Genomic DNA, 23652 nt, shown 5'->3' on the forward strand with positions numbered 1-23652 from the left:
CAAGCGCAAGTAAACGTGAAAGAATAATTAATTTGGTGGGCTGTCTGAAAGCCTCTCTCTCTGCGTGCGCGCGAATCCCGATTTTCGACTCTTCTTCCGCGTTTAAAATCGTTTGAATGTGTAAATTGGCAAGACAAAACACGTCCAAATGATAAACTTTAACATTATGATGGTTAAACTTAGCAGTTAATCCGCGAATCACATGCATGCCGAACCGCGGGGCCTGGTCCGTATACGATCACGGATCAACTGCGATCCGTTGCACACCTAATAATTAATGAACACAATTATCATTATGATTGCTATCTTACCAGAGATGGAAAAAAATCCTACTCCTGTAAGTAAACGTGTCCCTGTCCCCAAAAATGTTGGTACTTAAAGCGCTTCCCTCCACGTTTTCTAATACGCATCATTTATTTTTACCACGCATGCGCACCTGCGCACCAATTATGTGCACCCTTGGTTATGTTACATATACTAAGTTGTTTTATCCACGGTTGAAACACTATTGATTGAGCGATTACATTAAACGTTTCAGTAAGCTGTACTGTACCCCAGCAGCCAACCATTGAACAAGTGTATATGATTTTCACCTGATCTCTGATCTGTTTTATACATCTGTAGATATTTTAATGATACAGTTAGTATAATTAAAAGGAATAACAGTAGCTAATAGCCTCTTATTGGCTTGTTTAGCTGAGCCATCCATGGAACAAACAAAACAAGCCCTGAAAATTGATAAAAGAACACATATTATACATACACTTGATATTTAATCTCATTAGATGATTAGTTAATTGCATTTCATAGATTTTACTTTCAATAAAACATTTACAATGGGTTTGTAAAAGGTGTTTTTATGCAAGTTTTTATCCCCACCCCATTAGACGTCCAGAGAGGTGGAGCTGGACTTTTGACATTTGACTCTGCAGTGAGTACCACTTGCCTGAGTATGGTATTTTCCATCACGATGCTTGGCTGTTAGTGCATGAAACTTAGGACTTTTATTTTGAATTTAGATCTGACTTTCAATCACATGGTATTAAAATTCATTTTACGCCACTGTCATTCTGCATAGCACTACATTGCAATTTAAGTGATCCCTCATATTTACCAAAACTTCCTTTAAAAGTGGAAGAAGATGGAATAAAAAGTTTACGCCTTGGAAATGATTTATTTAATTAGTATGAATATACTTTTTTGCCTACAGTTTCCCGTCACACACACAAAAAAAATAGTGTTTATGAAGTGGAGAACATATAGACATAGGCATTGATTAACCCTATTCTAGTGCGTTGTTCATTAGGTTATCTTAAATGGTCACAAAGCGCTCAGAAGGGGACTTTTATTTCGTCAAAAAGGCGTATCAACGTCCATTTTGTTGACTGCTCACCATGGCGAGTTTCACACATCGTTGCTTTTAATTCTAGGCACATTCGCTAAGGAATTTACCACCCATCATCTTTTCTCCTTCACCGGTGTCGACGTTCTTCCTGATTTATATTAACTTCCTGAACTGTACAGTATTCTTTTCAGCTTTGTTTATATTTTGAAAACATATAGTTGTGCATTTATTTTCCCTAATAATATGGATTAATTTGTCGATGCCTTCAAAAATTGACTGGGTATATTTGTTCCACCTGATCATGCAGAATATCCCGGCGATAACAACACACTCAAAGGATTAGTGTAGTTTATATAGAGCACTGCATTTATATAGATAATATTTTTCTACCCGGAATAGCTTTAATAATTTTGGCAGGGTTTTTTTTTTTTTTTTTTATAAGAAAGGGAAAAGGGAAGAACATAAAGAAGAAGGAAACCCCCAAACAGAGGTACGAATGAATGCAACCAGCTCATATGTCATTAGCCCATTTTTGTGGTTACATTTGTGTGTTTTGTCACCCGCATTTGTGCGTTCACGGCCCCTTGATTTAATGTAACAGCCCCATAACACATCTCCTGGGCAAAAAAAAAAAAAGGCCAAGCCAAAAATGGCAAAATATTTGGTGGTCTTTCAATGGTCTTTTACTGTACATAAAGTAACTTATCAAGAAATAGCCTTCCCCTTTGTTTTTTTGTAAATGTTTAAGCCTTGTGGGTAAACTTGCAGACCGCTTTTAACAGGAAGAAGTTTTCCACTCAATATTAATGGCTTCAAACAGTTCATGAGGTGTTGAAAGATGTCTCCCAGTTCGTTAACGTGAAACCAAGTATTCTTTTTTTTTTTCTTCTTCTTCCTGATGGACTTGTTCTCAAGCCACTGCAATATCCTATACTCCAAAACATTAAATGACTTTTCACAGACCATTTTAACATTCCTGCATTAATAATAATAATAAGAATAAGAATAATAAAAATTTAAAACAATAGCTTATTTATTTAAAGACATAATAAAGATTATGTGAAACTACTTATACAACTTTAATGAGACTTTTGAATATTGGGAAAAGATGCACAGGAATGTCCCATGAAAACTCATTCCTGGAAAGCAACCTTTAGACCACAGTTCACATGTCAGAGCTTTAGGATTTACAAAGTTGTAAGCCATTTATAGTGAGATGTTTACGGGTAGTTTTACTTTTTGGCATGTCTCAATTGATTCTATTTTTTCACAGTAAAGGCAAAAAGTGTTTCAGGAGGGTTAATTTGTCCAAATATTTAGTCAATATATCTCATTAGAATGTGAATGTGTAATGTAAGGTAACCGAACATCAGACCTTAAATGTTGATAGTTTGTGGTTTGTGACTTGAGCTGTGTCATTTTCATCCCCACACAGTCACAGACACGTGAGAGCTGCAGGCTTCTAGAGTTGCATTGGACAGGAGGAGCTCTCACTTTTACCTCAATACTTAAGCGTATCTGACCTAATAACCTAAAGGTCAACAGAACTGAAAAAGTAGATATCACATTTTATGTGATAGATTATATTAATTGGTAACAATTTTGAGATTATGTCCAAATACAGACCAGGGTATTTATATATATATATATATATCTATATCCAAATCCAAACCAAAATTGTGGTTGGTATTACGGTGTTATCTTCTTTGCTGTTACATGGATTTTTCATCATATTTTTACTACTTAAATTTTGTTTAAAATCCTATAAGGCTAGTTTGCGAACATATGTTCGATGAACATCTTTTTTTTGTCAGACAATAATTATGTAATTTTCAATAGCTTTTTTTTTTTTTTTTTTTTTGTAAAAACTTTGAAGTATGTTCCTAAACTGGAATTTCTGAACTATACAGAAACAGAACAACAAATGTGAATATAAAGTGTGACCATTAGTCCCAGTCTCCTTACATATCAGCATTATATCCCATTAGCCTCTCTGGTCTTTAGACATCAGTTTCAGCATAGAAAAAATGGTATTATATTGTTTTTTTTAATGAATTAATTCAGTGCTAACCCTATATTGCACATGAGTTTGTGTTTTGAAAACATTATCCGTATAAAACCGGCATTTACAGACCAGCATTGTCAGATCTAATACAGCTGACTGCTTCATCTTTCGGCATTAAAATAAACCATGCATGTTTCTGATGCTGGGATCCTTCTGAAGTCTGTACAGACAAACGAGCTGTGTAAACAAGCGAATGTTCTTTCACTCTTCCATTTGTCCTGTTGTCAAGTGAGTGGAGTATGTCAAAAACTGAATACACATCTGTATACTATCAAGTGTAGACAGCGTCAGTAATTATAATGGATTATAGTTGCTTTTGTCGCGACGCAACGCTCACATCCAGAGAAAGCAAATGTTAGCCGTTAAGCGATTGAACGCCAATGGGCGGGGCCTGTGGTGCGCTGTTGTAGAACTATTTGTCAATGTCTTACTCTGGAGGAAGGCATATGCAAATGTATTTGCCTGTGTGACGTCACAGTTCCCGCAGTATCAAAACAATCCGTTTTTGGCGCTTGATTGAATAAATGATTTGTTTTTAATGAGGAGGATGTTTTAATCTCTGAAACTTGCAAGATGTTTTAATGGTACCAAGACCTCTTATATGTCAAAAGATCAAGGCAAATTTGATTCCCCTTTAAGATTAAAGTTTACTTAATCGACTTATTGATGTCATTCCAGTATTATTTGCATATTGAAATGTGATCGGTCTTTTTCCTGCATTTAATTGCAGTGGTTCGTTTGCTTTCCATTATGTTAATTTTTACTTATGTTATGATTTGTTAACAATTTATTTGTGCTTCATGTAATGTTCATATAAAACTATTCCATGATTGGTTTATTCAATTAATGATATCTACTAACTGTGTTTTCCACTATTCTGCCCACAGTCATGTCCTTCAGGAGAGGTGTTGTCAGGCAGAGTAAGTTCAGGCATGTGTTCGCCCAGGCTTGGAAGGCTGAGCATTGCCTTGATGATGTCAGAGTATCACGCGTGACATGGGACGGTCCGCTGTGTGCTGCCAATCCGAAGTTCATTGCTGTTGTCATTGAGGCTGGAGGAGGCGGAGCCTTTCTTGTGTTTCCGCTCGCCAAGGTTGGCATGCACTGTCTCTGCGATATGCAAATTAATGCCTTTAATGTGCCTTGAGGATTTACAGCTGGCTATTTCTCTTACCACTAGAGTGGTAGAGTGGACCAGAACACCCCGACTGTGTGCGGACACGCCGCTCCAGTGCTGGATGTGCAGTGGTGCCCACATGATGACAACGTTATTGCCAGTGCCTCAGAGGACTGCACTGTCAAGGTTTGCTTTATTCCCTTCAACAAAACCTACACCTCATTTATGAATGGTGAATAAGGTGTCTTATGAATATTCATTGCATGAAGACATGAAGATAACATCCCTGGGGCTTCACATACACATACGTAAATATTGTCATTTTGTTGAATAAAAAGTGTTGGGTATGTTTTTCAATATTTATTTAATTATATTTCAGCCTTTTCTATATAACTTGAAATGGTGTTTTTGAACCAAACAGTTATTAATATATGTATATTACCAATCAAAAGTTTGGAATAATTCATTTTTTTATGTATTGTGTCCCCAGAATGTGTCTGTGAAGTTTCAGCTCAAAATACCCCACAGATCATTTATTATAGCTTGTCAAAATTGCCCCTATGTGGTTGTGAGCAAAAACACACCATTTTTGTGTGTGTCCCTTTAAATTCAAATGAGCTGCTGCTCCCGGCCCCCTTTCCTGAAGAGGGTGGAGCTTTAACAGCTCATGATTTGGATACTTAACAACAACAAAACTGGAGAATCTCACACAGCCAAAATGACGATGGTCAGTAGCAGTGTTCAGCCTTACATTGTTCAAACCGGAGTTGGACACTGATGGAGAGACTCAGGAAGAAGTTACAACTTTTAGAATGCAACTGGACATTTCTGAATAGTTAGTGGATAAATGTATGTAGTTGTTGTAGTTAAGTGGATTCAACTCATTGACTAGCATGAACAGTCAGGTTAATCTTTTGTCCAAATCCAGCGTTGAACTGACCCTCGTTTGTGAAGCCATCCTGCATAAAATGATTTGAGCAAATATATAACACTTTACTGACTTCCTTCGGCACATTTACTTCATAAATGAAGTTCAATCACGGTTTCCTCAGTGGCTCAGATGCCGGCAGTCTACAGAAACTCTTATATTCTTTGGTACATGCAATAACAGAACATTTGTAATGTTTTTTGGTGCAGACATTGTCATCTCCAGCTGCTACAGTGAAGAAATGAAATGGCAGACTGCTGCGGCTCTCTCAGGGCGCTATCTATGCTTATAGGGCAGATCATCAACAGTCATGGGCGAGGCTTTCCCTACTCTTATGTAAATCTAGAACCACGCGTTTGAAAAGACTGTTTATGATTTATTTTATTTTATTTTTTTTACCATTATAGGCTGGTTGTTTACACACACTGTGGACACACATCTGTGTTCAAACACCTTCTTAAAGTGAATTTTGCACAATAGGTCCCTTTAAAATGTAATTTATTCCTGTAATGTTAAAGCTGAATTTTCAGCATCATTACTACAGTCTTTAGTGTCACATGAGCCTTCAGAAAGCCTAACTCCAAAATGGTTCTTATTATTATCAATGTTGGAAATGTTTTTGCTGCTTAATATTTTTAAGAAATCGTGATACATTTTTTTCAGGATTCTTTAATTTAATTGATTTGAGTATTTTTAATGCAATATAATATAGTATATTTATTTATAATATATTTATATTATATTATTATTTCTTTTTATTTTATTCCTGTGATGCAAAACTGATTTTTCAGCAGCCATTATTCCAGTCTTGAGGGTCACATGATGCTTCAGAAATCATTCTAATATGCTTATTTGGATTTTAATTAAAATTTTATTTAATAATAAAAAGTTTAAAAGAACAGCACATATTTAAAATAGAAATCTTTCTTAACAATATTAGTGTCTTTTTGATCAATTTAATATGCCATTGCTGAATAAATGTATTATTTTCTCTTCTTTTAGTCTTAATTACCCCAAAATTTGGAATGGTAGTGTATCACAGTTTCCACAAAAATATTAAGCAGCACATCTGTTTTCAACATTGATAATAATAAGAAATGTTTCTTGAGCAGCAAATCAGCATATTAGAATGACTTCTGAAGGATTATGTGACACTGAAGATTAACTTGTGTATCTAAAAAGAGATGCACTGTGTTTTTGCATAACAGATTTGGCAAATTCCTGACGGAGGTCTTACATCTCCCTTGTCTGAAGCTGTTGTGACTCTCGAGGGCCACAGTAAAAGAGTGGGCATCCTAGCTTGGCACCCTTCTGCTCTCAATATCCTGTTGACTGCAGGTAAGCTCTTCCTTTGTCTATATATACTTTGCAGCTCACAGTGCTTGGATTAAGTCTGTTCTGGCACACTCTATTTCTGACATGTGCTCTAATTCTGGTGTCTTAAACCTGCATCATATCTTTCATCATGCCCTAATTTTGGATGTTGGAGTTGTTTGATGGTTTTGTGCACCTTCAAAGTATTGAAAAGACAATAGAGCTGTCAATCGATTAAAAATGAATTGCATGATAGGCTGATTCTGTAAATAAATCTTAATTTATTGCATATGTAAATATTTGTTGAGAAAAGCCACCAAATGAAGATAATAGAAGACATTACACTATTGAGGCAGATAAATGAATAGGGATTGCAAAAAGTGGTTTTAGAAGTCAATATATTGTTTTTAAGAAATAACTGATATACAGTATGTATACACATCTACACTTGTACAAGTAACATAAATAAATCTCTGATTTAAAACTGAACTGCTTCATGCACAGATTGATTTAAAGACTTGACAAAGGAAGGCGCTTTGATTTGCATTAACATGTAAATATCTGAGATGCAAAGCTTAGCTTTTAAACTGGTAAGATGTTTTTTTTGCTGACCTTCTGGCCATCTTTGATTGGTAACACTTTATTTTGGTGGTCCATTTTAGACAGTCTACTAACTATAAGTAACTTTGCAACTACATGTCAACTACCAGTTGGAGTATTAGTAGACTGTCTGCTTAATATCTCCTACCATTTTATCTTGATGATCCCATAACAGACATTATATTATCTTTAAGTAACTTTGCAACTACATGTCTGCTAACCTGAACCCTAACACCTAAACCTAACCAGTCTACTACAGTCTACTAATACTCTGATGAGAGTTAGTTGACATGTCTCAGTACCAATTTCCATACCAGAGCAAAAACTGTTGAATTAAGTACTTTAAAAAATGTTGTCCTGTTTTGTCTCGTCCGTTGTTTATCACTGTCAGTCATCACAGTTTCCTATTCAACGACTCATTTAATATTGTTGCCAATCCAGGAACTTTGCAGTGTACTGAGCAGCATGAAAAACTAAACTTTTATTCAGATTCTCACGAAAACTCCCATTATAATAAAAAAAAAAGCTTTCTTGATTGTACAGTGAATCTCTTATTTACATTGTATTCACACTTTGTTGGTTATACTGAAAAGATTCGCGAGCATACGGCTCGCATTGAACTAAACAAACCTCATGCATTTTCAGCTGTGTTATATGGAATCTACTGATTAGCACCTCTGATTGGCCACTGCGTTCACGCGCTCAACAGATATGATTGTGATTTGCTGCAATGCTCAATGCTTGTAAAAACACGCTGCAAATAGAAACCTTTGATGCTCAGAGTGCTCAAGCAAACACAAACAAGAGCGAAAGCAGCTTCTATTAGTGGGTACCGAATATACCTGCCGGTACTCTGTACTACCGGTATTGCAGAAATGCTGGTACTATCCACTTTTTTTTTTTTTTTTAGCGGTACTGGTACGTTTGACAACCCTAGTGAGTCGAATGTCTAAAGTGGACCATTGAATTAAAGTGTAACCCTTTGATCTTGTTTGTCCATGTTCTAGGATGTGATAATGTCATCTGTGTGTGGGATGTGGGCACCGGGGAGCTGATTTACCAGCTGAGTGATGCCCATCCAGACCTGATATACAGCGTGAGCTGGAACCGAGAGGGCAACATCCTGTGCACCACCTGTAAAGACAAAGCCTTACGAGTCATTGATCCCCGGCGTGGAACTGTCCTTAAGGTCAGTCCGTTTGTTCCTGCATCCTCAAATTCCTGCATCAGGGTTTCCCAACCGGGATTTTGTTAAGGAATGTGGCACAGATAGATTCAAAAGTTTGGGGTCGGTAAGATTGTTTGGAAAGAAGTCTCGTCTGCTCACCAAGGCTGCATTTATTTGATCAAAAATACAATAACAACATTAATGTAGTGAAATATTATTACAATTTAATATAACTGTTTTCTATTGTAATATATTTTAAAATGCAAAGCTGATATTTTAGCAGTTTCCAGTGATCCTTCAGAATTATTCTCATATACTGATTTGCTGCTCAAGGAACATTTTTTATTATTATCAATGTTGTGCTGATTAATATTTTTGTGGAAATCTTTTTTAACATTATAAATGTGTTTACTGTCACCTTTGATCAATTTTAATGCATCCTTGCTGAATAATTTATTTCAAAAACAATGTTACTGACCCCAAAACTTTTGAACGGTAGTGAAGATACAGGTGATTTCAATGTGATAGAATATAGAGTGGCGCAGGTATGATGCATTTTTGTAGGCCAAAACGTGGAAACAAGTTAGCATTTTAACACTTCCGGTTCCATCGTCCCAGAGTCAATGGGTTTTTATCTTGATTGACAAAACGTGTAAGTATCATAAACTTTTGTTGATCACAGAGCTTATTTTTTTGTGATAATCCAAAAGCCAATGGGGTTTTTGTCGAAGGAACCAGTGTGATGCTAACTGCCGGTTGGCCTACAAAGTGACGTCATACCTGCACCACTCAATTCCTATTAGGTCAGGTGTACATTGTAAACATGGACATTAAGTGCACCTGAGGACTAATAGGATTATTCTAAGAATGTTTATTGAGCAGCTGCTCTTTATTCTGGATGTTTCTGCTGTTAGCGATCTCAGGCGTCTACATGAGGGCAGCAGCTGTTGTGTGCTGGATGGGACATGTCCACGATGATCTTTTAGAACGTGTGATGTTCCTGTGGATGTACAGTGATTCAGCTGATGTGAAATCTAATAAAATAGAACATTTGCATGATCTTTTTAATTAATTGTTTTAATAATGTGAAAACAACATTCATATTCATTGGAAGATTAGCATTACATAACCACTGGTCTGTCACTGCAGTTCTGAGATATGACAGACTTGTTAGTGATGTTGAATTATGTATGAATAGAATATTAATGAATTAACATTTTAAAAAGTCAATAAAAAGAGAAGAAGAAGAAAAACAGTTTTGTGGCTGCCTCTAAACTTGAAAGTTAGCTTAGGCTTTGCCCTGAAGCTGTCCTTGTATTCTGCATCAGGTCACTTAGGAATGTGTCAGTGTTTTCATTTCAGTGTTTTTGCACAGATATGTGATTTTTGTTGTCATTTTACGATGTCACAGGTGCGGGAGAAGGCTCACGAGGGCACTAGGCCAATGAGGGCTGTCTTTCTGGCTGATGGGAAAATCCTGACAACCGGCTTCAGTCGCATGAGTGAGAGACAGCTTGCCCTCTGGGACACAGTAAGAGCATTTTGTAGTGGAAAAACATTGGCTCATTGGTCAGCAAGAACCATCTGTTGTATCCTTCATTGCCTGGGAACTGAAGGACGCATTTCAAGGCTGCATTTAAAGGAGTCTTCAAATTGGGACAGCCTTTGCCGTGCCGCTGTGATGCAGTAGGCCTTCGAATGCGCCCTTCGAAAGATGCGGCCTCTGAATTGGGATGCAGCTACAGCCTTAAAGGCACAATATGTAATTTTCGCCACTAGAGGTCGCTTATTCAAAACGTAGCTTGATGACGCCTTGATTTCACGGAATCATGGGAGGTGTTGTCTTCACGTCTACAGCTGGTGGAGAAGAATCTGACAGGGCTCGGGCAGAAATCATATTAATGGATGAGCTAATGTATAAAAGATTTATTAACATTACTGTAGTATGAAGCAGGATGCGGCTGAAAGCCTTTGAAGCAGATCGAGGCCGCTGGAGTGATTAGTAATGAGAGACAAGTACACACAGCTTGAGAGCAGTGGAGCTTTTATTATGCCACAGACGACCGCTTCCGCTTCTTCCGGTCAAGCGTATGTGGGGTAACACAGCGCTGTTTTATCATATTAGATACGTTTGTGTGTTGAAAGTTGTTATAATGCTACTCTGTGCATTCACTCGGCGGCTACTATGAGACACTTGTTGCACACTGCAGTAAGCTAGATCGATATTAGGCATGGTAAAACATGGTACTCGCGGTAAATCAATAAAATGAGATTTAAACAATAAGACTTACTGTGTTGAGCTAAATCCAAACAGTTGCTCACCTGTCTAATAAAACACATAATATATTAAAGTGTAAATAAAATCGAGGTTAACGTGGGTACGATGTCATTGATAGGCGACGCATGGACACGGCCTGTGTCCTGGTTAAAATTGCTTATTTCTCTGGATTTCTCTTGGAAACATTTGGGATAATGTAAGTACACAAGTCAACAAAATATATAATATTGTCCTAGTGGTTTATGGATATTTTAATCTAAATATCTTACATATTGTGCCTTTAACTTAGCAGCTATGTTTATGCATCTGGCTCCAGGACACATGCATCAATAATAAATAATCTTGAGACATGACATCATCTATATAGAGAATCAATCAGATTGATCGTTCTAATATTTCTGTCTTAGTTCAGATGTTGCCTGTTTGGTTCAATTATTGATATGTTTTGATAACCTGTTCTGTCTGTCTGTGCATTACAGAAAGATCTCTCTGAGCCAATGGTTACACAGGAAATGGACACCAGTAACGGAGTTCTGCTTCCATTCTATGACCCGGACACCAACATGGTTTACTTGTGCGGCAAGGTAGGATTACGCAGCTTTACCCTATCAACTTTAACTGCTGCATAACAGGTTTCACTAGCTGCTTTAACATAGATATATGCTGTGCTGTTTACAGAAAATGTGTCCAATCACTGCCTGGGGTATTTTTCTTTACATACAGTAAACATATATAATATGCTACCATTCAAAAGTTTGGAGTCTAAGGTTTTTGAAAGAAATCCCTAATGCTCCCAGAGGCTTATTTGATCAAAGAATACAGAAAAACAGTAATACTGTGAAATATTATTACAATTTCAAATAACTGTTTCCTATTTGAATGTATTTTAAAGTGTAATTTATTCCTGTGTTGTCAAAGCTGAATTTTCAGCATCATTACTCCAGCCTTCAGTGTCTTCATAAATCATTCTAACATGCTGATTTGCTGAAACCGTGATACATTTTTTTTCATGATTCTTTGATAAATAGAATTTGTCACACTGTAAATCTTCACTGGCACTTCTGATAAATTTGAATGCACAAAAGTATTTATTTCTTTCAGAAAAAACAAAACAAAAAACAAATCTTACTAACACCAAACTTTTGAACGGTAGTTCATTCTGTAAGCAAAGGTGGTGGTAAATGGTACAGTGATGGTATCAGATGTTAAAGGGTTAGTTCACCCAAAAATGAAAATAATGTCATTTATTACTCGCCCTCATGCCGTTCCACACCCGTAAGACCTTCGTTCATCTTCGGAACACAAATTAAGATATTTTTCTTGAAATCCGATGGCTCAGTGAGGCCTGCATAGCCAGCAAAGCCAGACATTTCCTCTCTCAAGATCCATAAAGGTACTAAATATTTAAATACTACATATTTAAATCAGTTCATGTGAGTACAGTGGTTCAATATTAATATTATAAAGCGACGAGAATATTTTTGGTGCGCCAAAAAAAACTAAATAACGACTTATATAGTGATGGCCAATTTAAAAAAACTGCTTCATGAAGCTTCGGAGCGTTATGAATCAGCGTATTGAATCATGATTCGGATCGCGTGTCAAACCGCCAAACTGCTGAAATCACATGACTTTGGCGCTCCGAACCGCTGATTCAACACGCTGATTCAACACGCTGATTCAACACGCTGATTCGACACGCTGATTCGACACGCTGATTTGACACGCTGATTTGACACGCTGATTCATTATGCTCCAAAGCTTCCTGAAACAGTGTTTTGAAATTGGCCATCACTATATACTATATATAAGTCGTTATTTTGTTTTTTTGGCACACCAAAAATATTCTCGTCGCTTTATAATAATAATATTGAACCACTGTACTCACATGAACTGATTTAAATATGTTTTTAGTACATTAATGGATCTTGAGAGAGGAAATGTCATTGCTGGCTATGGAGGCCTCACTGAGCCATCGGATTTCAACAAAAATATCTTAATTTGCGTTCCGAAGATGAACGAAGGTCTTACGGGTGTAGAACGGCATGAGGGTGAGTAATAAATGACATTATTTTCATTTTTGGGTGAACTAACCCTTTAATACTTTGGTACTTTGATGCATACCATGGTACATGAGACCCATGTAATAAAAGTAGAACTGGTAATTGACCACTGCCAAATTTTCTATATATTGTGATCATCATGATCACAACTTGTAATAAATGCTTCAATGAGATCATTGTTTCTGCCTAAATGAATACATGATATTTGTATTATCTTAGAACTGTACATGTGACATATGGACATTATGTGGACACAGTCACCTCTGATCACAGATTACTCTAAACTGTAATGTAGAAACATGGATTTTCTGTAAAGCTGATTTGAAATGATATGTATTGTGAAAACCACTATACAAATAAATGTGAATTGAATTGAAATCCAATGTAGTCAATAAGCTCTAGTTCAGCTGTCTATGACTGTCTCTCTCTCACAGGGCGACTGTACCATTCGTTACTTTGAGGTGACAGATGAGTCACCCTTTGTTCATTTCCTGAGTCTGTACAGCAGTAAGGAGCCACAGAGAGGTGCTGGTTTCCTAAGCAAACGAGGAGTAGATGTCAACAAGTGTGAAATAGCAAGGTATGAACTGAACTACTGTGTGACTTTAAGACACTGTCATTCTTCGATTTTCTGGTTCTTTCAATTTAATCCCATTTGGGTATGTATTTGATTGCATTTCATTTGCCTTAATGAATCTCTGAAAACATTTGAGTGGCAACTCCAACTCCAACTTTAGTGTTTTGCCAAAGCTGTTTGACTGGTTATTTGTCTGGGGTGTTTGACCAAGAAGTATAAAACTGAGCAAATGGGAATCAAAAGAATGAAAATGAAAATGATTTTTCACGCTCATGTGATTCCATTCTTTCTTCCAAGGAACACGGAAAGAAATTTGAATAATATTTACGCTGCAACATACACTGGAACTAAAAAAATTGGGGTTGATAAGTTTATAAAAATATATTTGAGTCTCTTGTGCTCACCAAGACTGCATTTAATTGATTAAAAATACAGTAAAAACATTAATATTGTGAAATCGTTACAATTTAAAATAAGTTTTAATGTAATATATGCTGTATATATTTTCAAATGTAATTTATTCCTGTGATGCAAAGCTGAATTTTCAGCATCATTATTCCAGTCTTCAGTGTCACATGATCCTTCAGAAGTCATTCTAATATGCTCATTTGCTGCTCAAGAAAAATGTATTATTATTATCAATATTGAAAACAGTTGTGCTGCTTAATGTTTTTGAGGAAACCATGATACATATTTTTTTCAGGATTCTTTAATGAATAGAAAATTCAAAAGAACAGCATTTATTTGAAATCTTTTTCTTCTTAAAATATAAATGTCTTTACTGTCACTTTTATAATAAATTAATGTGCCCTTACTGAATAGAAGTATTCTTTCCAAAAAACAAACAAACAAAAAAAAACCTCATACTCACCCCAAACTTAAGAACGGTAGTGTATACTTCATGCAAATATTGTCTTCCATATAACATAAGTATAGTGATAAGTGGCTTTCAAGCTTCAAAAATGACAAAAAGAACCATAAGAGAATTTTAACACTCATGCAATATAATTCTAAATGTTTTGAAACTGTACAGTAACTTTGTGTGAGTAACAAACTGTAAAAATTTAGTATTTGCTAAAAATCTTTCTCTTTCATTTTCATTTGACTGAGAAGCACTGATCAGTTCACACCTGCACCGATTCTGATACAGCATCTCTCTCAGGTGCTTGCATTTATCTCCATTTTCTTCATCTTATTCCAACAGGTTCTATAAACTTCATGAGAGAAAGGTTGAGCCCATATCTATGACTGTGCCACGGAAGGTAGGTTCAGTCTGCATGTTAAGAGTGACCACGCGTTCAGTTTTGAATCTGTGTTTACAGCGAGACGGAAAGGAAAGTTACTAAGTAACTTCTGACCACTATTTGCTAGTTATTCCATTTTGTCGTCTACAAGAGCTTTGAGTAGAACTTTGTTCTGATAGAAGTGTTGAATTTCTGTTTGAAATGCTTTGAAAGCTTGGAAAGTTTAGAGTGTGACAGGAAGTTCTCTGAAAAATACAATTTTGTAAATACTCTCTTGCCTTGTGTGTAGGTGAATAACTGCACAGTGATGCTTGGGTTTCTCCTCATTGTAAGGCAGCTATCAGCCATATTGACTGCAATTTGTTACAAAAAAACAAAGTATGTTTAAATGATAATGATATGCTCATTTAGACTTATATTGAGGCAAAATACTCTGTTTTAAAGCAAAGCACCAGGCAGACCCAAATATGCTGGCTGGTGTTTAAAAAATGTATTTTTTTTAAGTAATACAGTTTTTTTTCCCTTCAGTTACACCATTACTTCAAACACTAATCTATCATAATACTTCAGAGTAGAAATCTCATTTGATTTTTTTTTTTTTTTTTTTTTAAATTACAAATTTTGACAAAACTGAACAAAGTAAATGTGTAAAATATGTGTAATATTTATTTGTGTCACTCATTAATAAAAATAGACATTAGACAATTTAGAGCTTAATAATTATTTAAAGGGTTTTTATGGGTACTAAGGAAATTTACAAATGCTGTCAGTTACTGCAGAAAATGAATTTGCTCAGTTTGTAAAAATAAACAAGTGTCACACTTCCCATACTTTACTGTATTTTAAGAGATACTTCACCCAAAAATAAAAATTATATCATAATTTTCTCAACCTCATGTCATTCAATACCTGTTTGACTTACTTTATTATTTGGAACATAAAAGGAGAAATTTTGAGAAATGACTCATTAGCTGCATCTCATTTCGGAGGCTGCTTCCTCCGGAGGTCGCATTTGAAGGTAGGTACTTTATTGAATTTATTGTAGGCTGCATACATCATTAAGGATGTCTTATTTAAGAAAAGTAATTGTAATAAAATTGACTGTTATTCCTCGTGAGGTGTAAAATACTTAATTTCTTAAAAACATTTAGTAAAATACTTGTGATTTCTTTCTTACTTTGCAATGTAACGGTTACTTTTCTTAAATGAGACCTCCGGAGGATGCAGCCTCTGAAATAAGACGCAGCTAATATGTTTTTTTGTTTGTTTTTTTTGTCAACAATGAGTTACCAGTTACAACCCGAATTCTGGAAATGTTGGGATTTTTTTTTTAAATTTGAATAAAATGAAAACTAAAAGACTTTCAAATCACATGAGCCAATATTTTATTCACAATAGAACATAGATAACATAACAAATGTTTAAACTGAGAAATGTAAAAATTTTATGCATAAAATTAGCTTGTTTCAAATTTGAAGCCTGAGAGGGGTCTCAAAATAGTTGGGACGGGGGCATGTTTACCATGGTGTAGCATCTCCTCTTCTTTTCAAAACAGTGTGAAGATGTCTGGGCATCGAGGTTATGAGTTTCTGGAGTTTTGGTGTTGGAATTTGATCCCATTCTTGCCTGATATAGGTTTCCAGCTGCTGAAGAGTTTGTGGTCATCTTTGTCATATTTTTCATTTAATTATGCGCCAAAAGTTCTCTATAGGTGAAAGATCTGGACTGCAGGCAGGCCAGTTCAGCACCCAGACTCTTCTACGATGAACCCATGCTGTTGTAATAGCTGCAGTATGTGGTTTTGCATTGTCCTGCTGAAATACACAAAATAGATGTCGTCCAAAACATGCCATCTGCCCATACCGTATGCACTTATGCACCCCCATATCATCAGAGATGCTGGCTTTTGAACTGAACGCTGATGACACGCTGGAAGGTCTCCCTCCTCTTTAGCCCGGAGGACATGGCGTCCGTGATTTCCAACAAGAATGTCAAATTTGGACTCATCTGACCATAGAACACTTTTCTACTTTGAAACAGTCAATTTTAAATGAGCCTTGGCCCACAGGACACGACGGTGCTTCTGGACCATGTTCACATATGGCTTCCTTTTTGCATGATAGAGCTTTAGTTGGCATCTGCAGATGGCACGGCGGATTGTGTTTACCGACAGTGGTTTCTGGAAGTATTCCTGGGCCCATTTAGTAATGTCATGAACACAATCATGCCGATGAGTGATGCAGTGTCGTCTGAGGGCCCGAAGACCACGGGCATCCAATAAAGGTCTTCGGCCTTGTCCCTTGCGCACAGAGATTTCTCCAGTTTCTATGAATCTTTTGATGATGTTATGCACTGTAGATGACGAGATTGGCAAAGCCTTTGCAATTTGACGTTGAGGAACATTGTTTTTAAAGTCTTACACAATCTTTTTATGTACTCTTTCACAGATTGGAGAGAGTCTGTCCATCTTTACCTCTGAGAGACTCTGCCTTTCTAAGACATCCCTTTTATAGCTAACCATGTTACAGACCTGATATCAATTAACTTAATTAGTTGCTAGATGTTCTCCCAGCTGAATCTTTTCAAAATTTCTTGCTTTTTCAGCCATTTGTTGCCCCCGTGCCAACTTTTTTGAGACCTGTAGCAGGCATCAAATTTGAAATGAGCTCATTTAGTGGGTAAAAGTGTAAAATTTCTCTGTTTGTTATGTTATCTGTTCTATTGTGAATAAAATATTGGCTCATGTGATTTGAAAGACTTTCAGTTTTCATTTTATTCAAATTTAAAAAACATCCCAACATTTCTGGGAATTCGTGTCGTAACTGAAAGTTAACCAAAAAATTTTGGTTCCCAACATTCTTCAAAATATTCTCTTTTGTGTTCTTCAGAAGAAAGAACAACAAGAGGGTGAATAAATTTACCATTATTAGCATTTTGTGGTATTTTATAAATTCTTGGTAATGCCCCACTGCTGTATTTTTGGAGTCTTTGTGTCTCTGTGAAAGAGGAAGTAAGAAAAAACATTTTAACTGCCCATTTGCAAACTATTCATTTGACATATTTCTCAAACTGCATCTCTCTAAATTAAACTCCTTTTTTTCCCCCACCCACAATCAGTCTGACCTGTTTCAAGGGGATCTGTACCCAGATACAGCGGGATTAGAACCTGCTCTATTGGCGGAAGATTGGATAGCAGGACAAGATGCCCCTCCAATCCTTGTTTCTCTCAGCGGAGGCTACACGGCCCCTCCATCCAAATGCGGCACACTGCGGGGTCGACCCAAACTGCTCTCTCAGACCAACACTAGTCCCACCAGCACTACTGCGCCTGCAAACCCTATGGCGGTTGAGATGGAAAGTGAGGGGTTGGGCCACGGACGAGGAGGAAGGGATGTAGATGGGATAGAGAGAGTAAAGAAAGAGGTGATTGACAGTTTGACATTTTATAATACACACACACACATATATATATATATATATATATATATATATATATATATTACGTATATATATATGTATATGTGTGTGTGTGTGTGTGTAAGGAATAATCCATGGCTAGATGTGTATTACACAATTTTAAAGGGGTTCTATTATGCTCTTACATTTTCAACTTTACTGTGTAATGTTGCTGTTTGAGCATGAAAAAAGTTACCAAGCACAAAGTCACTCCAAAGGGAGTTACTCTCTATGTCTGTGCGCACTGTTTCTGAACTCCCTGAAATGCCTCCATTGTAGTCTTGAGTTTTTTTTCTGGAAACGAACAAGTCACAATACTCATTTAAATCATTCCCGCCCAAGGCATGTGCAAACTAAAGGGGACAAGGCCTGCTTGAGTTGAGTTAGTAGTGTGTTAAAACTCGCGGTTATGGTAAGGAGTATGACATTTCCAAACACACTCAAAGCGGTTGACCAATCGCAACACACTAGACCAGCTGACCAGTCAGAGCACATTGCACCATTGGAAGGAGGATCTTCATCAGTGTTGCCAAGTCCGTGGTTTTCCCACGGAATTGGGCTACTTTTTTTTTTTTTTTTTTGCCGTGGGTAAACATTTTTTTCTGCGGGTTGATTTCCCCCCCCGTACCTACAATTTCAGTGCTCCAACACCCCCACAACACCCCCGAGACGTACAAATTCAGTGGAGAATTTGCCCACCCGAAAATCGCATTGGGCTATTTTTGGCCTACTTTTGAATGGCCATTGGGCTACTTTCGTTGCACAGACCTGGCAACCCTGATCTTCATAGAGACAGAGACTAAACAGAGTGATACTGACAGACTGGGAAGAGAGGTGCTGCAACAATGTCAAATATTTGAACAATTATGTGTTTTTTTAACATTCAAGCATGAAAACCTATTCTAGTAGACCCCAAAGGGACATAAAGGCAAAAAAATGCCGAACTCAGGGCAGCAGAGAGAATGGCGCAAATCAAATGATTTCGCTGACCTCAGTATGTATCGGCCTTTGCTCTCCTCGTTCTCAGCCAAGGATCACTTTCTGCCAAAACTTCCTTTTTCCACAGTAAGATCAACAGCGCTTCAGACACACGCAAACTCTTAAACATTCAATTCTCTTCTGCCCCCCTCCACCACCTCTTTAACAGCTGACGATTTTGCTAATTACTTCACAAACAAAACAACTACTATGTCAGCAGTTAGTTCTCAGTTTCACACATCCAGGAACTCATAACAAACAGACACAGAGGAAGAAGTCTCTAAACTTCTTCTCTCCGGCCACCCTACCCCTGCCCTCTCGACCCCATCCAGTGATTAAACTGACTGGAACTACCTGTGCATTACACGATTTGAACGCACACCATCCAGCCAATCAGAATCAAGTTCTAAGATTTACACCATGGTCTGTCAGAATACTCGATTGTGATTTCTTCATCTTCAAATAGTGATTGCATCATTGTTTTTGAAGTACCGGTAATTAAACTCAGAGCTTCATTGTTAGTAGAGAGATACGCTACATAGATACAGTCATCCACACACACATCTCTCTCTCTCTTTCTCTCTCTTTCAATCTCAATAATTCAGCCAGATAAATGTAATCTTACCACACTACTCTGTGCCTGATTTAAGGCATTCAGTTCCAACTTACCAGTTTGTTAAAGTGCCCCTGTTGTGCTGAATTTCGACCCTCTGCCAAATTATTACCCCCCTCATTGAAGTCGCTACCTGATTGCTTAACTGTGTGTTCAGACCGCTACCAGCAAGAGCGTCAAAGTAACCGGAAGTCATTCATTTTCAATGGGAGTCTGTGGCGCGTCTTGGACGGTGTGGGCATTGAGGAAAGTTGAAGTCAGGTCAACTTTATGGAAATGAGCTATGACGCGGTTCGGCGGCAACCAATAGAGTACCTCAGGGATGACATGTTTTTGTAGGCAAAACCCAGAAGCGAGTTAGTATTTTAGGACTTCCGGTTCCATCGCCCCAAAGTCAATGGGTTTTTTGAATGGGTTTTTGCTAAATCGCCTGAAATAAGGTCTGTGGTTAACAAAGCCTCTAAATATTTTCACGTTTTGATCTATGACATCAACCACACCGGTTAAAACCCGCTTGTGAACTTTATTGTGTCTTAAAAACGGCGGTTGCTAACAAATTGCTAAAAGGGACTACTTCCTTTGGCGGGGACTTTAGATGTCATCATGAGACAGGACATTTGGACAGCATTTCTCATGAAAAAGTGGATAAGTATTCATACACAGCGCAGATCATAATCAGCGAGCATGTTTTTAAATAAAGTTGTTTTCTAAATAAAGTTTGAGGAAGCTTGGTGGTGGTGACGTTGATCCACGACCATGGTGTGCTGTAGTCCGTTTACTGTTAGCTTTTTATATCTAACAACTTTATTTAGGCTTCAAAATGTATAAATGTTGTGGTAACTTGTAAAGATTATCTTGATAGACAAAACGTGTAAGTGTCATAACTTATTTTGAGCTTATTTTTTGTGATTTTCCAAAAGTTTATGGGAAAAATGCATTGGCTTTTGATCGAGGGAACCCGTGTGCCGCTAACTTCCGGGTTGGCCTACAAAAACACGTCATCCCTGAGGTACTCTATTGGAATGTATAGGTCCCCCGCTTGAGAGGATTCCAGAGAACGCAGTCGTGTAAACTTTGGTTCCGACCAAACAAAATGGTGGACAGATTGATAATTGCTGTGGCGGGTTTCCCAATAATATTCAATGTGTCCCTGTTTGCGTACAGGGGCATAAATAAGAGCAACACAAATGGCTTTTAAAAATTCAGCACAACACCCCTATTACACTGTTTTAAAGGTTCCTAATTTGGTTTGGAGCTCTTCTACAATATTTTTAGTGTCTGAAATGGTTTCAATCAAGGATTCAGTCTCTCTTCAGTTACTCTGCTCTGATTTGGTCAGATGGTCCAATGTGTTGTGATTGGTGTACCACTTATAGCGCCTGTCAGAAACGAAACGGCCATTACCATATCTGAATTTCAGCTCCAGATCTTCCTCAGCGCTTGATACACAGTGATATGTACAATAACGATGGCGTCGGTTTTGCCATATCAATTCGAGCCCTAGTCCTCATCCTTTTGAAGTCCATGCAAAGTGGATTTGCTTTCTAGCACAGAAAACAGACATGTCAACAACACGAACCAAACTCTTCCAGGCTTCAGCTACAACTACAGCGTTTGAGGGTCAAAGTAGACGTTGTTCCCATTTTTGTTTTTTTGTTTTTCTTGCACAGGAGGACCAACTTTCTGATATTCTGACGGAGGTGCGGGCTTTGCGTGCTCTGGTGCTGGCTCAGGGTCACAGGATCGATGTACTGGAAAGACAACTCGCCCGAATTGAGGATGGAGAAGTGTAAAGGAAACTACAAACATATCACAACACATAGCCTTACCCACATTAAAAAAGCTTCACTGAAGGGTTATGGGAAATGTAGTTCCATTACTGTGACATAGTGATACAAAGAATTAATTGAGCTTGAGCTTTATTGGTACACTTTGGTTATTGATGCACTGATATATAATATCCTAAATGCTGCTCATGTTCTGCTTTTAATAGGGCTGTTACATCAGGTACTTACTGCTAACTACAGACTTTGAAGTCAGAATTTGGTTGGGTCAATATTTGCATAAACATGCAAACTTTAAATGAAAAGCAGACTTGATAATCTCTTGTAGCATGCATTAAGACAGCTTTTATGAATGCTTCTACTTTTTGAAGCATGAAACATGTAATAATCCAACATGCTGAATTAATTCCTTTCTTCCGCTAAACTTTGATGGTGCTTATACTTTGACCAGCACTGTTCTTGAGTTTCTTTCTTCCATTATATGTCTTAACACTTGTAGCATTGATTTTGGACGTTGTTAGAGTTTCATGTGTGTAGCTTGTGATAGAAACTGTACTTGGTGTTGAAGGAATTTGTAAGCTATCAGTATAATGAAGAAACATTTGCTTGTAGAACAAAAGTTTCAGACATGAAAATACAGATGCAGATCTTCTAGGATGAAAGTTGTCCTGGTCACATTTCACCCCCAAATCAAAAGCATAATAAGAAATTATTTTTTGATGTTTTCAACATTTATTTTTTAAGCACATGTTCTGCATATTGTAATTTTACAACTGATTTTCATTATATTCCCATTACTGTAACACAGTAATCATTTTACCATATTACACTAAAAACATGCTGTGAAACTTTTTTTTTTTTTTTTTAACATTTAAATCAGAATAAATTTAAGACACTACATCAAATACTACTTTTTTTTTTTTTTTTTTTTGCATTATTATAATGCAAAATGTGCTTAATTGTCATGAAAATTATTTATAAACATTTAAAAAAATTGATTTGATTTGGAGTGACCTGGACAAGTTCTTGGCAGGATTGTTAAGATTCATCCTGCACCTCTTGAGGAATAATTGTGCTTCATTCCTGTTTGATTGAATATGAAAAATAATAGTAGAATGTGACATTGATTTAGAGGTTTAGATGGTGGTGTTTTTGTATGTTTTATTTTTAGTTTGTAATCATTGGCACTACAATCAGGGATGACTCAAACCGAGGGTCGACTCATCCTCCTCTGTGAATGATTTAATGTCTAGCTTTATCTGTTGTATATGTTGTACATGATCTAAGTACCCATTTACTTAAAACTTAAGTGCTAACTTAATCTGTTCTTTTTAATAAATTACATTCAGCCATATCTACTGTGTATCATTTGGTTTTTATTTTTCATCGCATTACAATCACTTACAGATTGTACCAGCTGGCATGTGATTGAGGTTAAAACAAACTTTTTGGTGCTAATTTTAGATATGAAAGTGACTAGCTTAGCAGTGCCAGACAGTGATTCTTTTCTGTATAAGAGCGCACATATCCTGACTATTTTGGAAATTAGGAAGTAGTCAAGGCTAATAAAAATTGAATTGAAACTGAAAAGGCATGTGCAGTGACATAAAAAAAAGCTGATTTAAGGAATATTTGACCAGCTATACTTGAGGAAAATGTCTTGTGTATTTGATCTAGATTTTGACTGTGGCCCTTCTTAATTGTAAGAACTGAGAACGTTCATATTTATTTTTTTAAATGTGATCGTTACACAGATTTTGTGATGTTGTATAAAGATCACACTGACATAATAGGCATCAAGCCTTTTGCTACATTCTCTGCACTGCACAAGAGGTGAAGCGTTCGTGTTTTCACGGTTCATAGCATCTTAAAGCTCGACATTTACAACAGGATGTGGTCTGAGAGAGAGAGACTTGTGCTTCATCTCACAATCTCTAGCTAAAGGAAACTGTGTTCCACACTGAGCTCTTCCTGTGCCGACTCCTTATACAAGTTAGTTTTGCACATGCTTTCTTTTGCATTTTTTTCCCATACTATAAAATGCGCATATTTTCAACTTACCAAGGTATCAGGAGCAAAAAAGAGGGAAAAAAGCCACATTTATTATTTTTGAATTATTATG

The 23652-nt window shown here is 36.9% G+C and overlaps 1 protein-coding gene across 2 annotated transcripts; it reads left to right on the top strand.

Annotated features, from left to right (window-relative positions):
• Positions 1 to 1379: 1379 nt before the first annotated feature.
• Positions 1380 to 22884, top strand: coro1b (coronin, actin binding protein, 1B). Of its 2 annotated transcripts, XM_051899903.1 has the most exons (12): positions 1420 to 1518; positions 1788 to 1835; positions 4298 to 4503; positions 4591 to 4713; positions 6664 to 6793; positions 8377 to 8558; positions 9949 to 10068; positions 11295 to 11399; positions 13313 to 13458; positions 14660 to 14717; positions 17817 to 18122; positions 21417 to 22884. In XM_051899903.1, the coding sequence occupies exons 3-12, from the start codon at positions 4300 to 4302 to the stop codon at positions 21537 to 21539; spliced, it is 1497 nt and encodes a 498-aa protein (XP_051755863.1). In that variant the 5' UTR covers positions 1420 to 1518; positions 1788 to 1835; positions 4298 to 4299; the 3' UTR covers positions 21540 to 22884. The 2 variants fall into 2 exon arrangements, with proteins under 2 accessions (XP_051755862.1, XP_051755863.1); XM_051899902.1 differs by having other exon boundaries at positions 1380 to 1835.
• Positions 22885 to 23652: the final 768 nt, after the last annotated feature.

This window comes from Ctenopharyngodon idella, chromosome 7, assembly GCF_019924925.1.
Source record: "Ctenopharyngodon idella isolate HZGC_01 chromosome 7, HZGC01, whole genome shotgun sequence".
In the NCBI taxonomy this organism is placed as follows: Eukaryota; Metazoa; Chordata; class Actinopteri; order Cypriniformes; family Xenocyprididae; genus Ctenopharyngodon; species Ctenopharyngodon idella.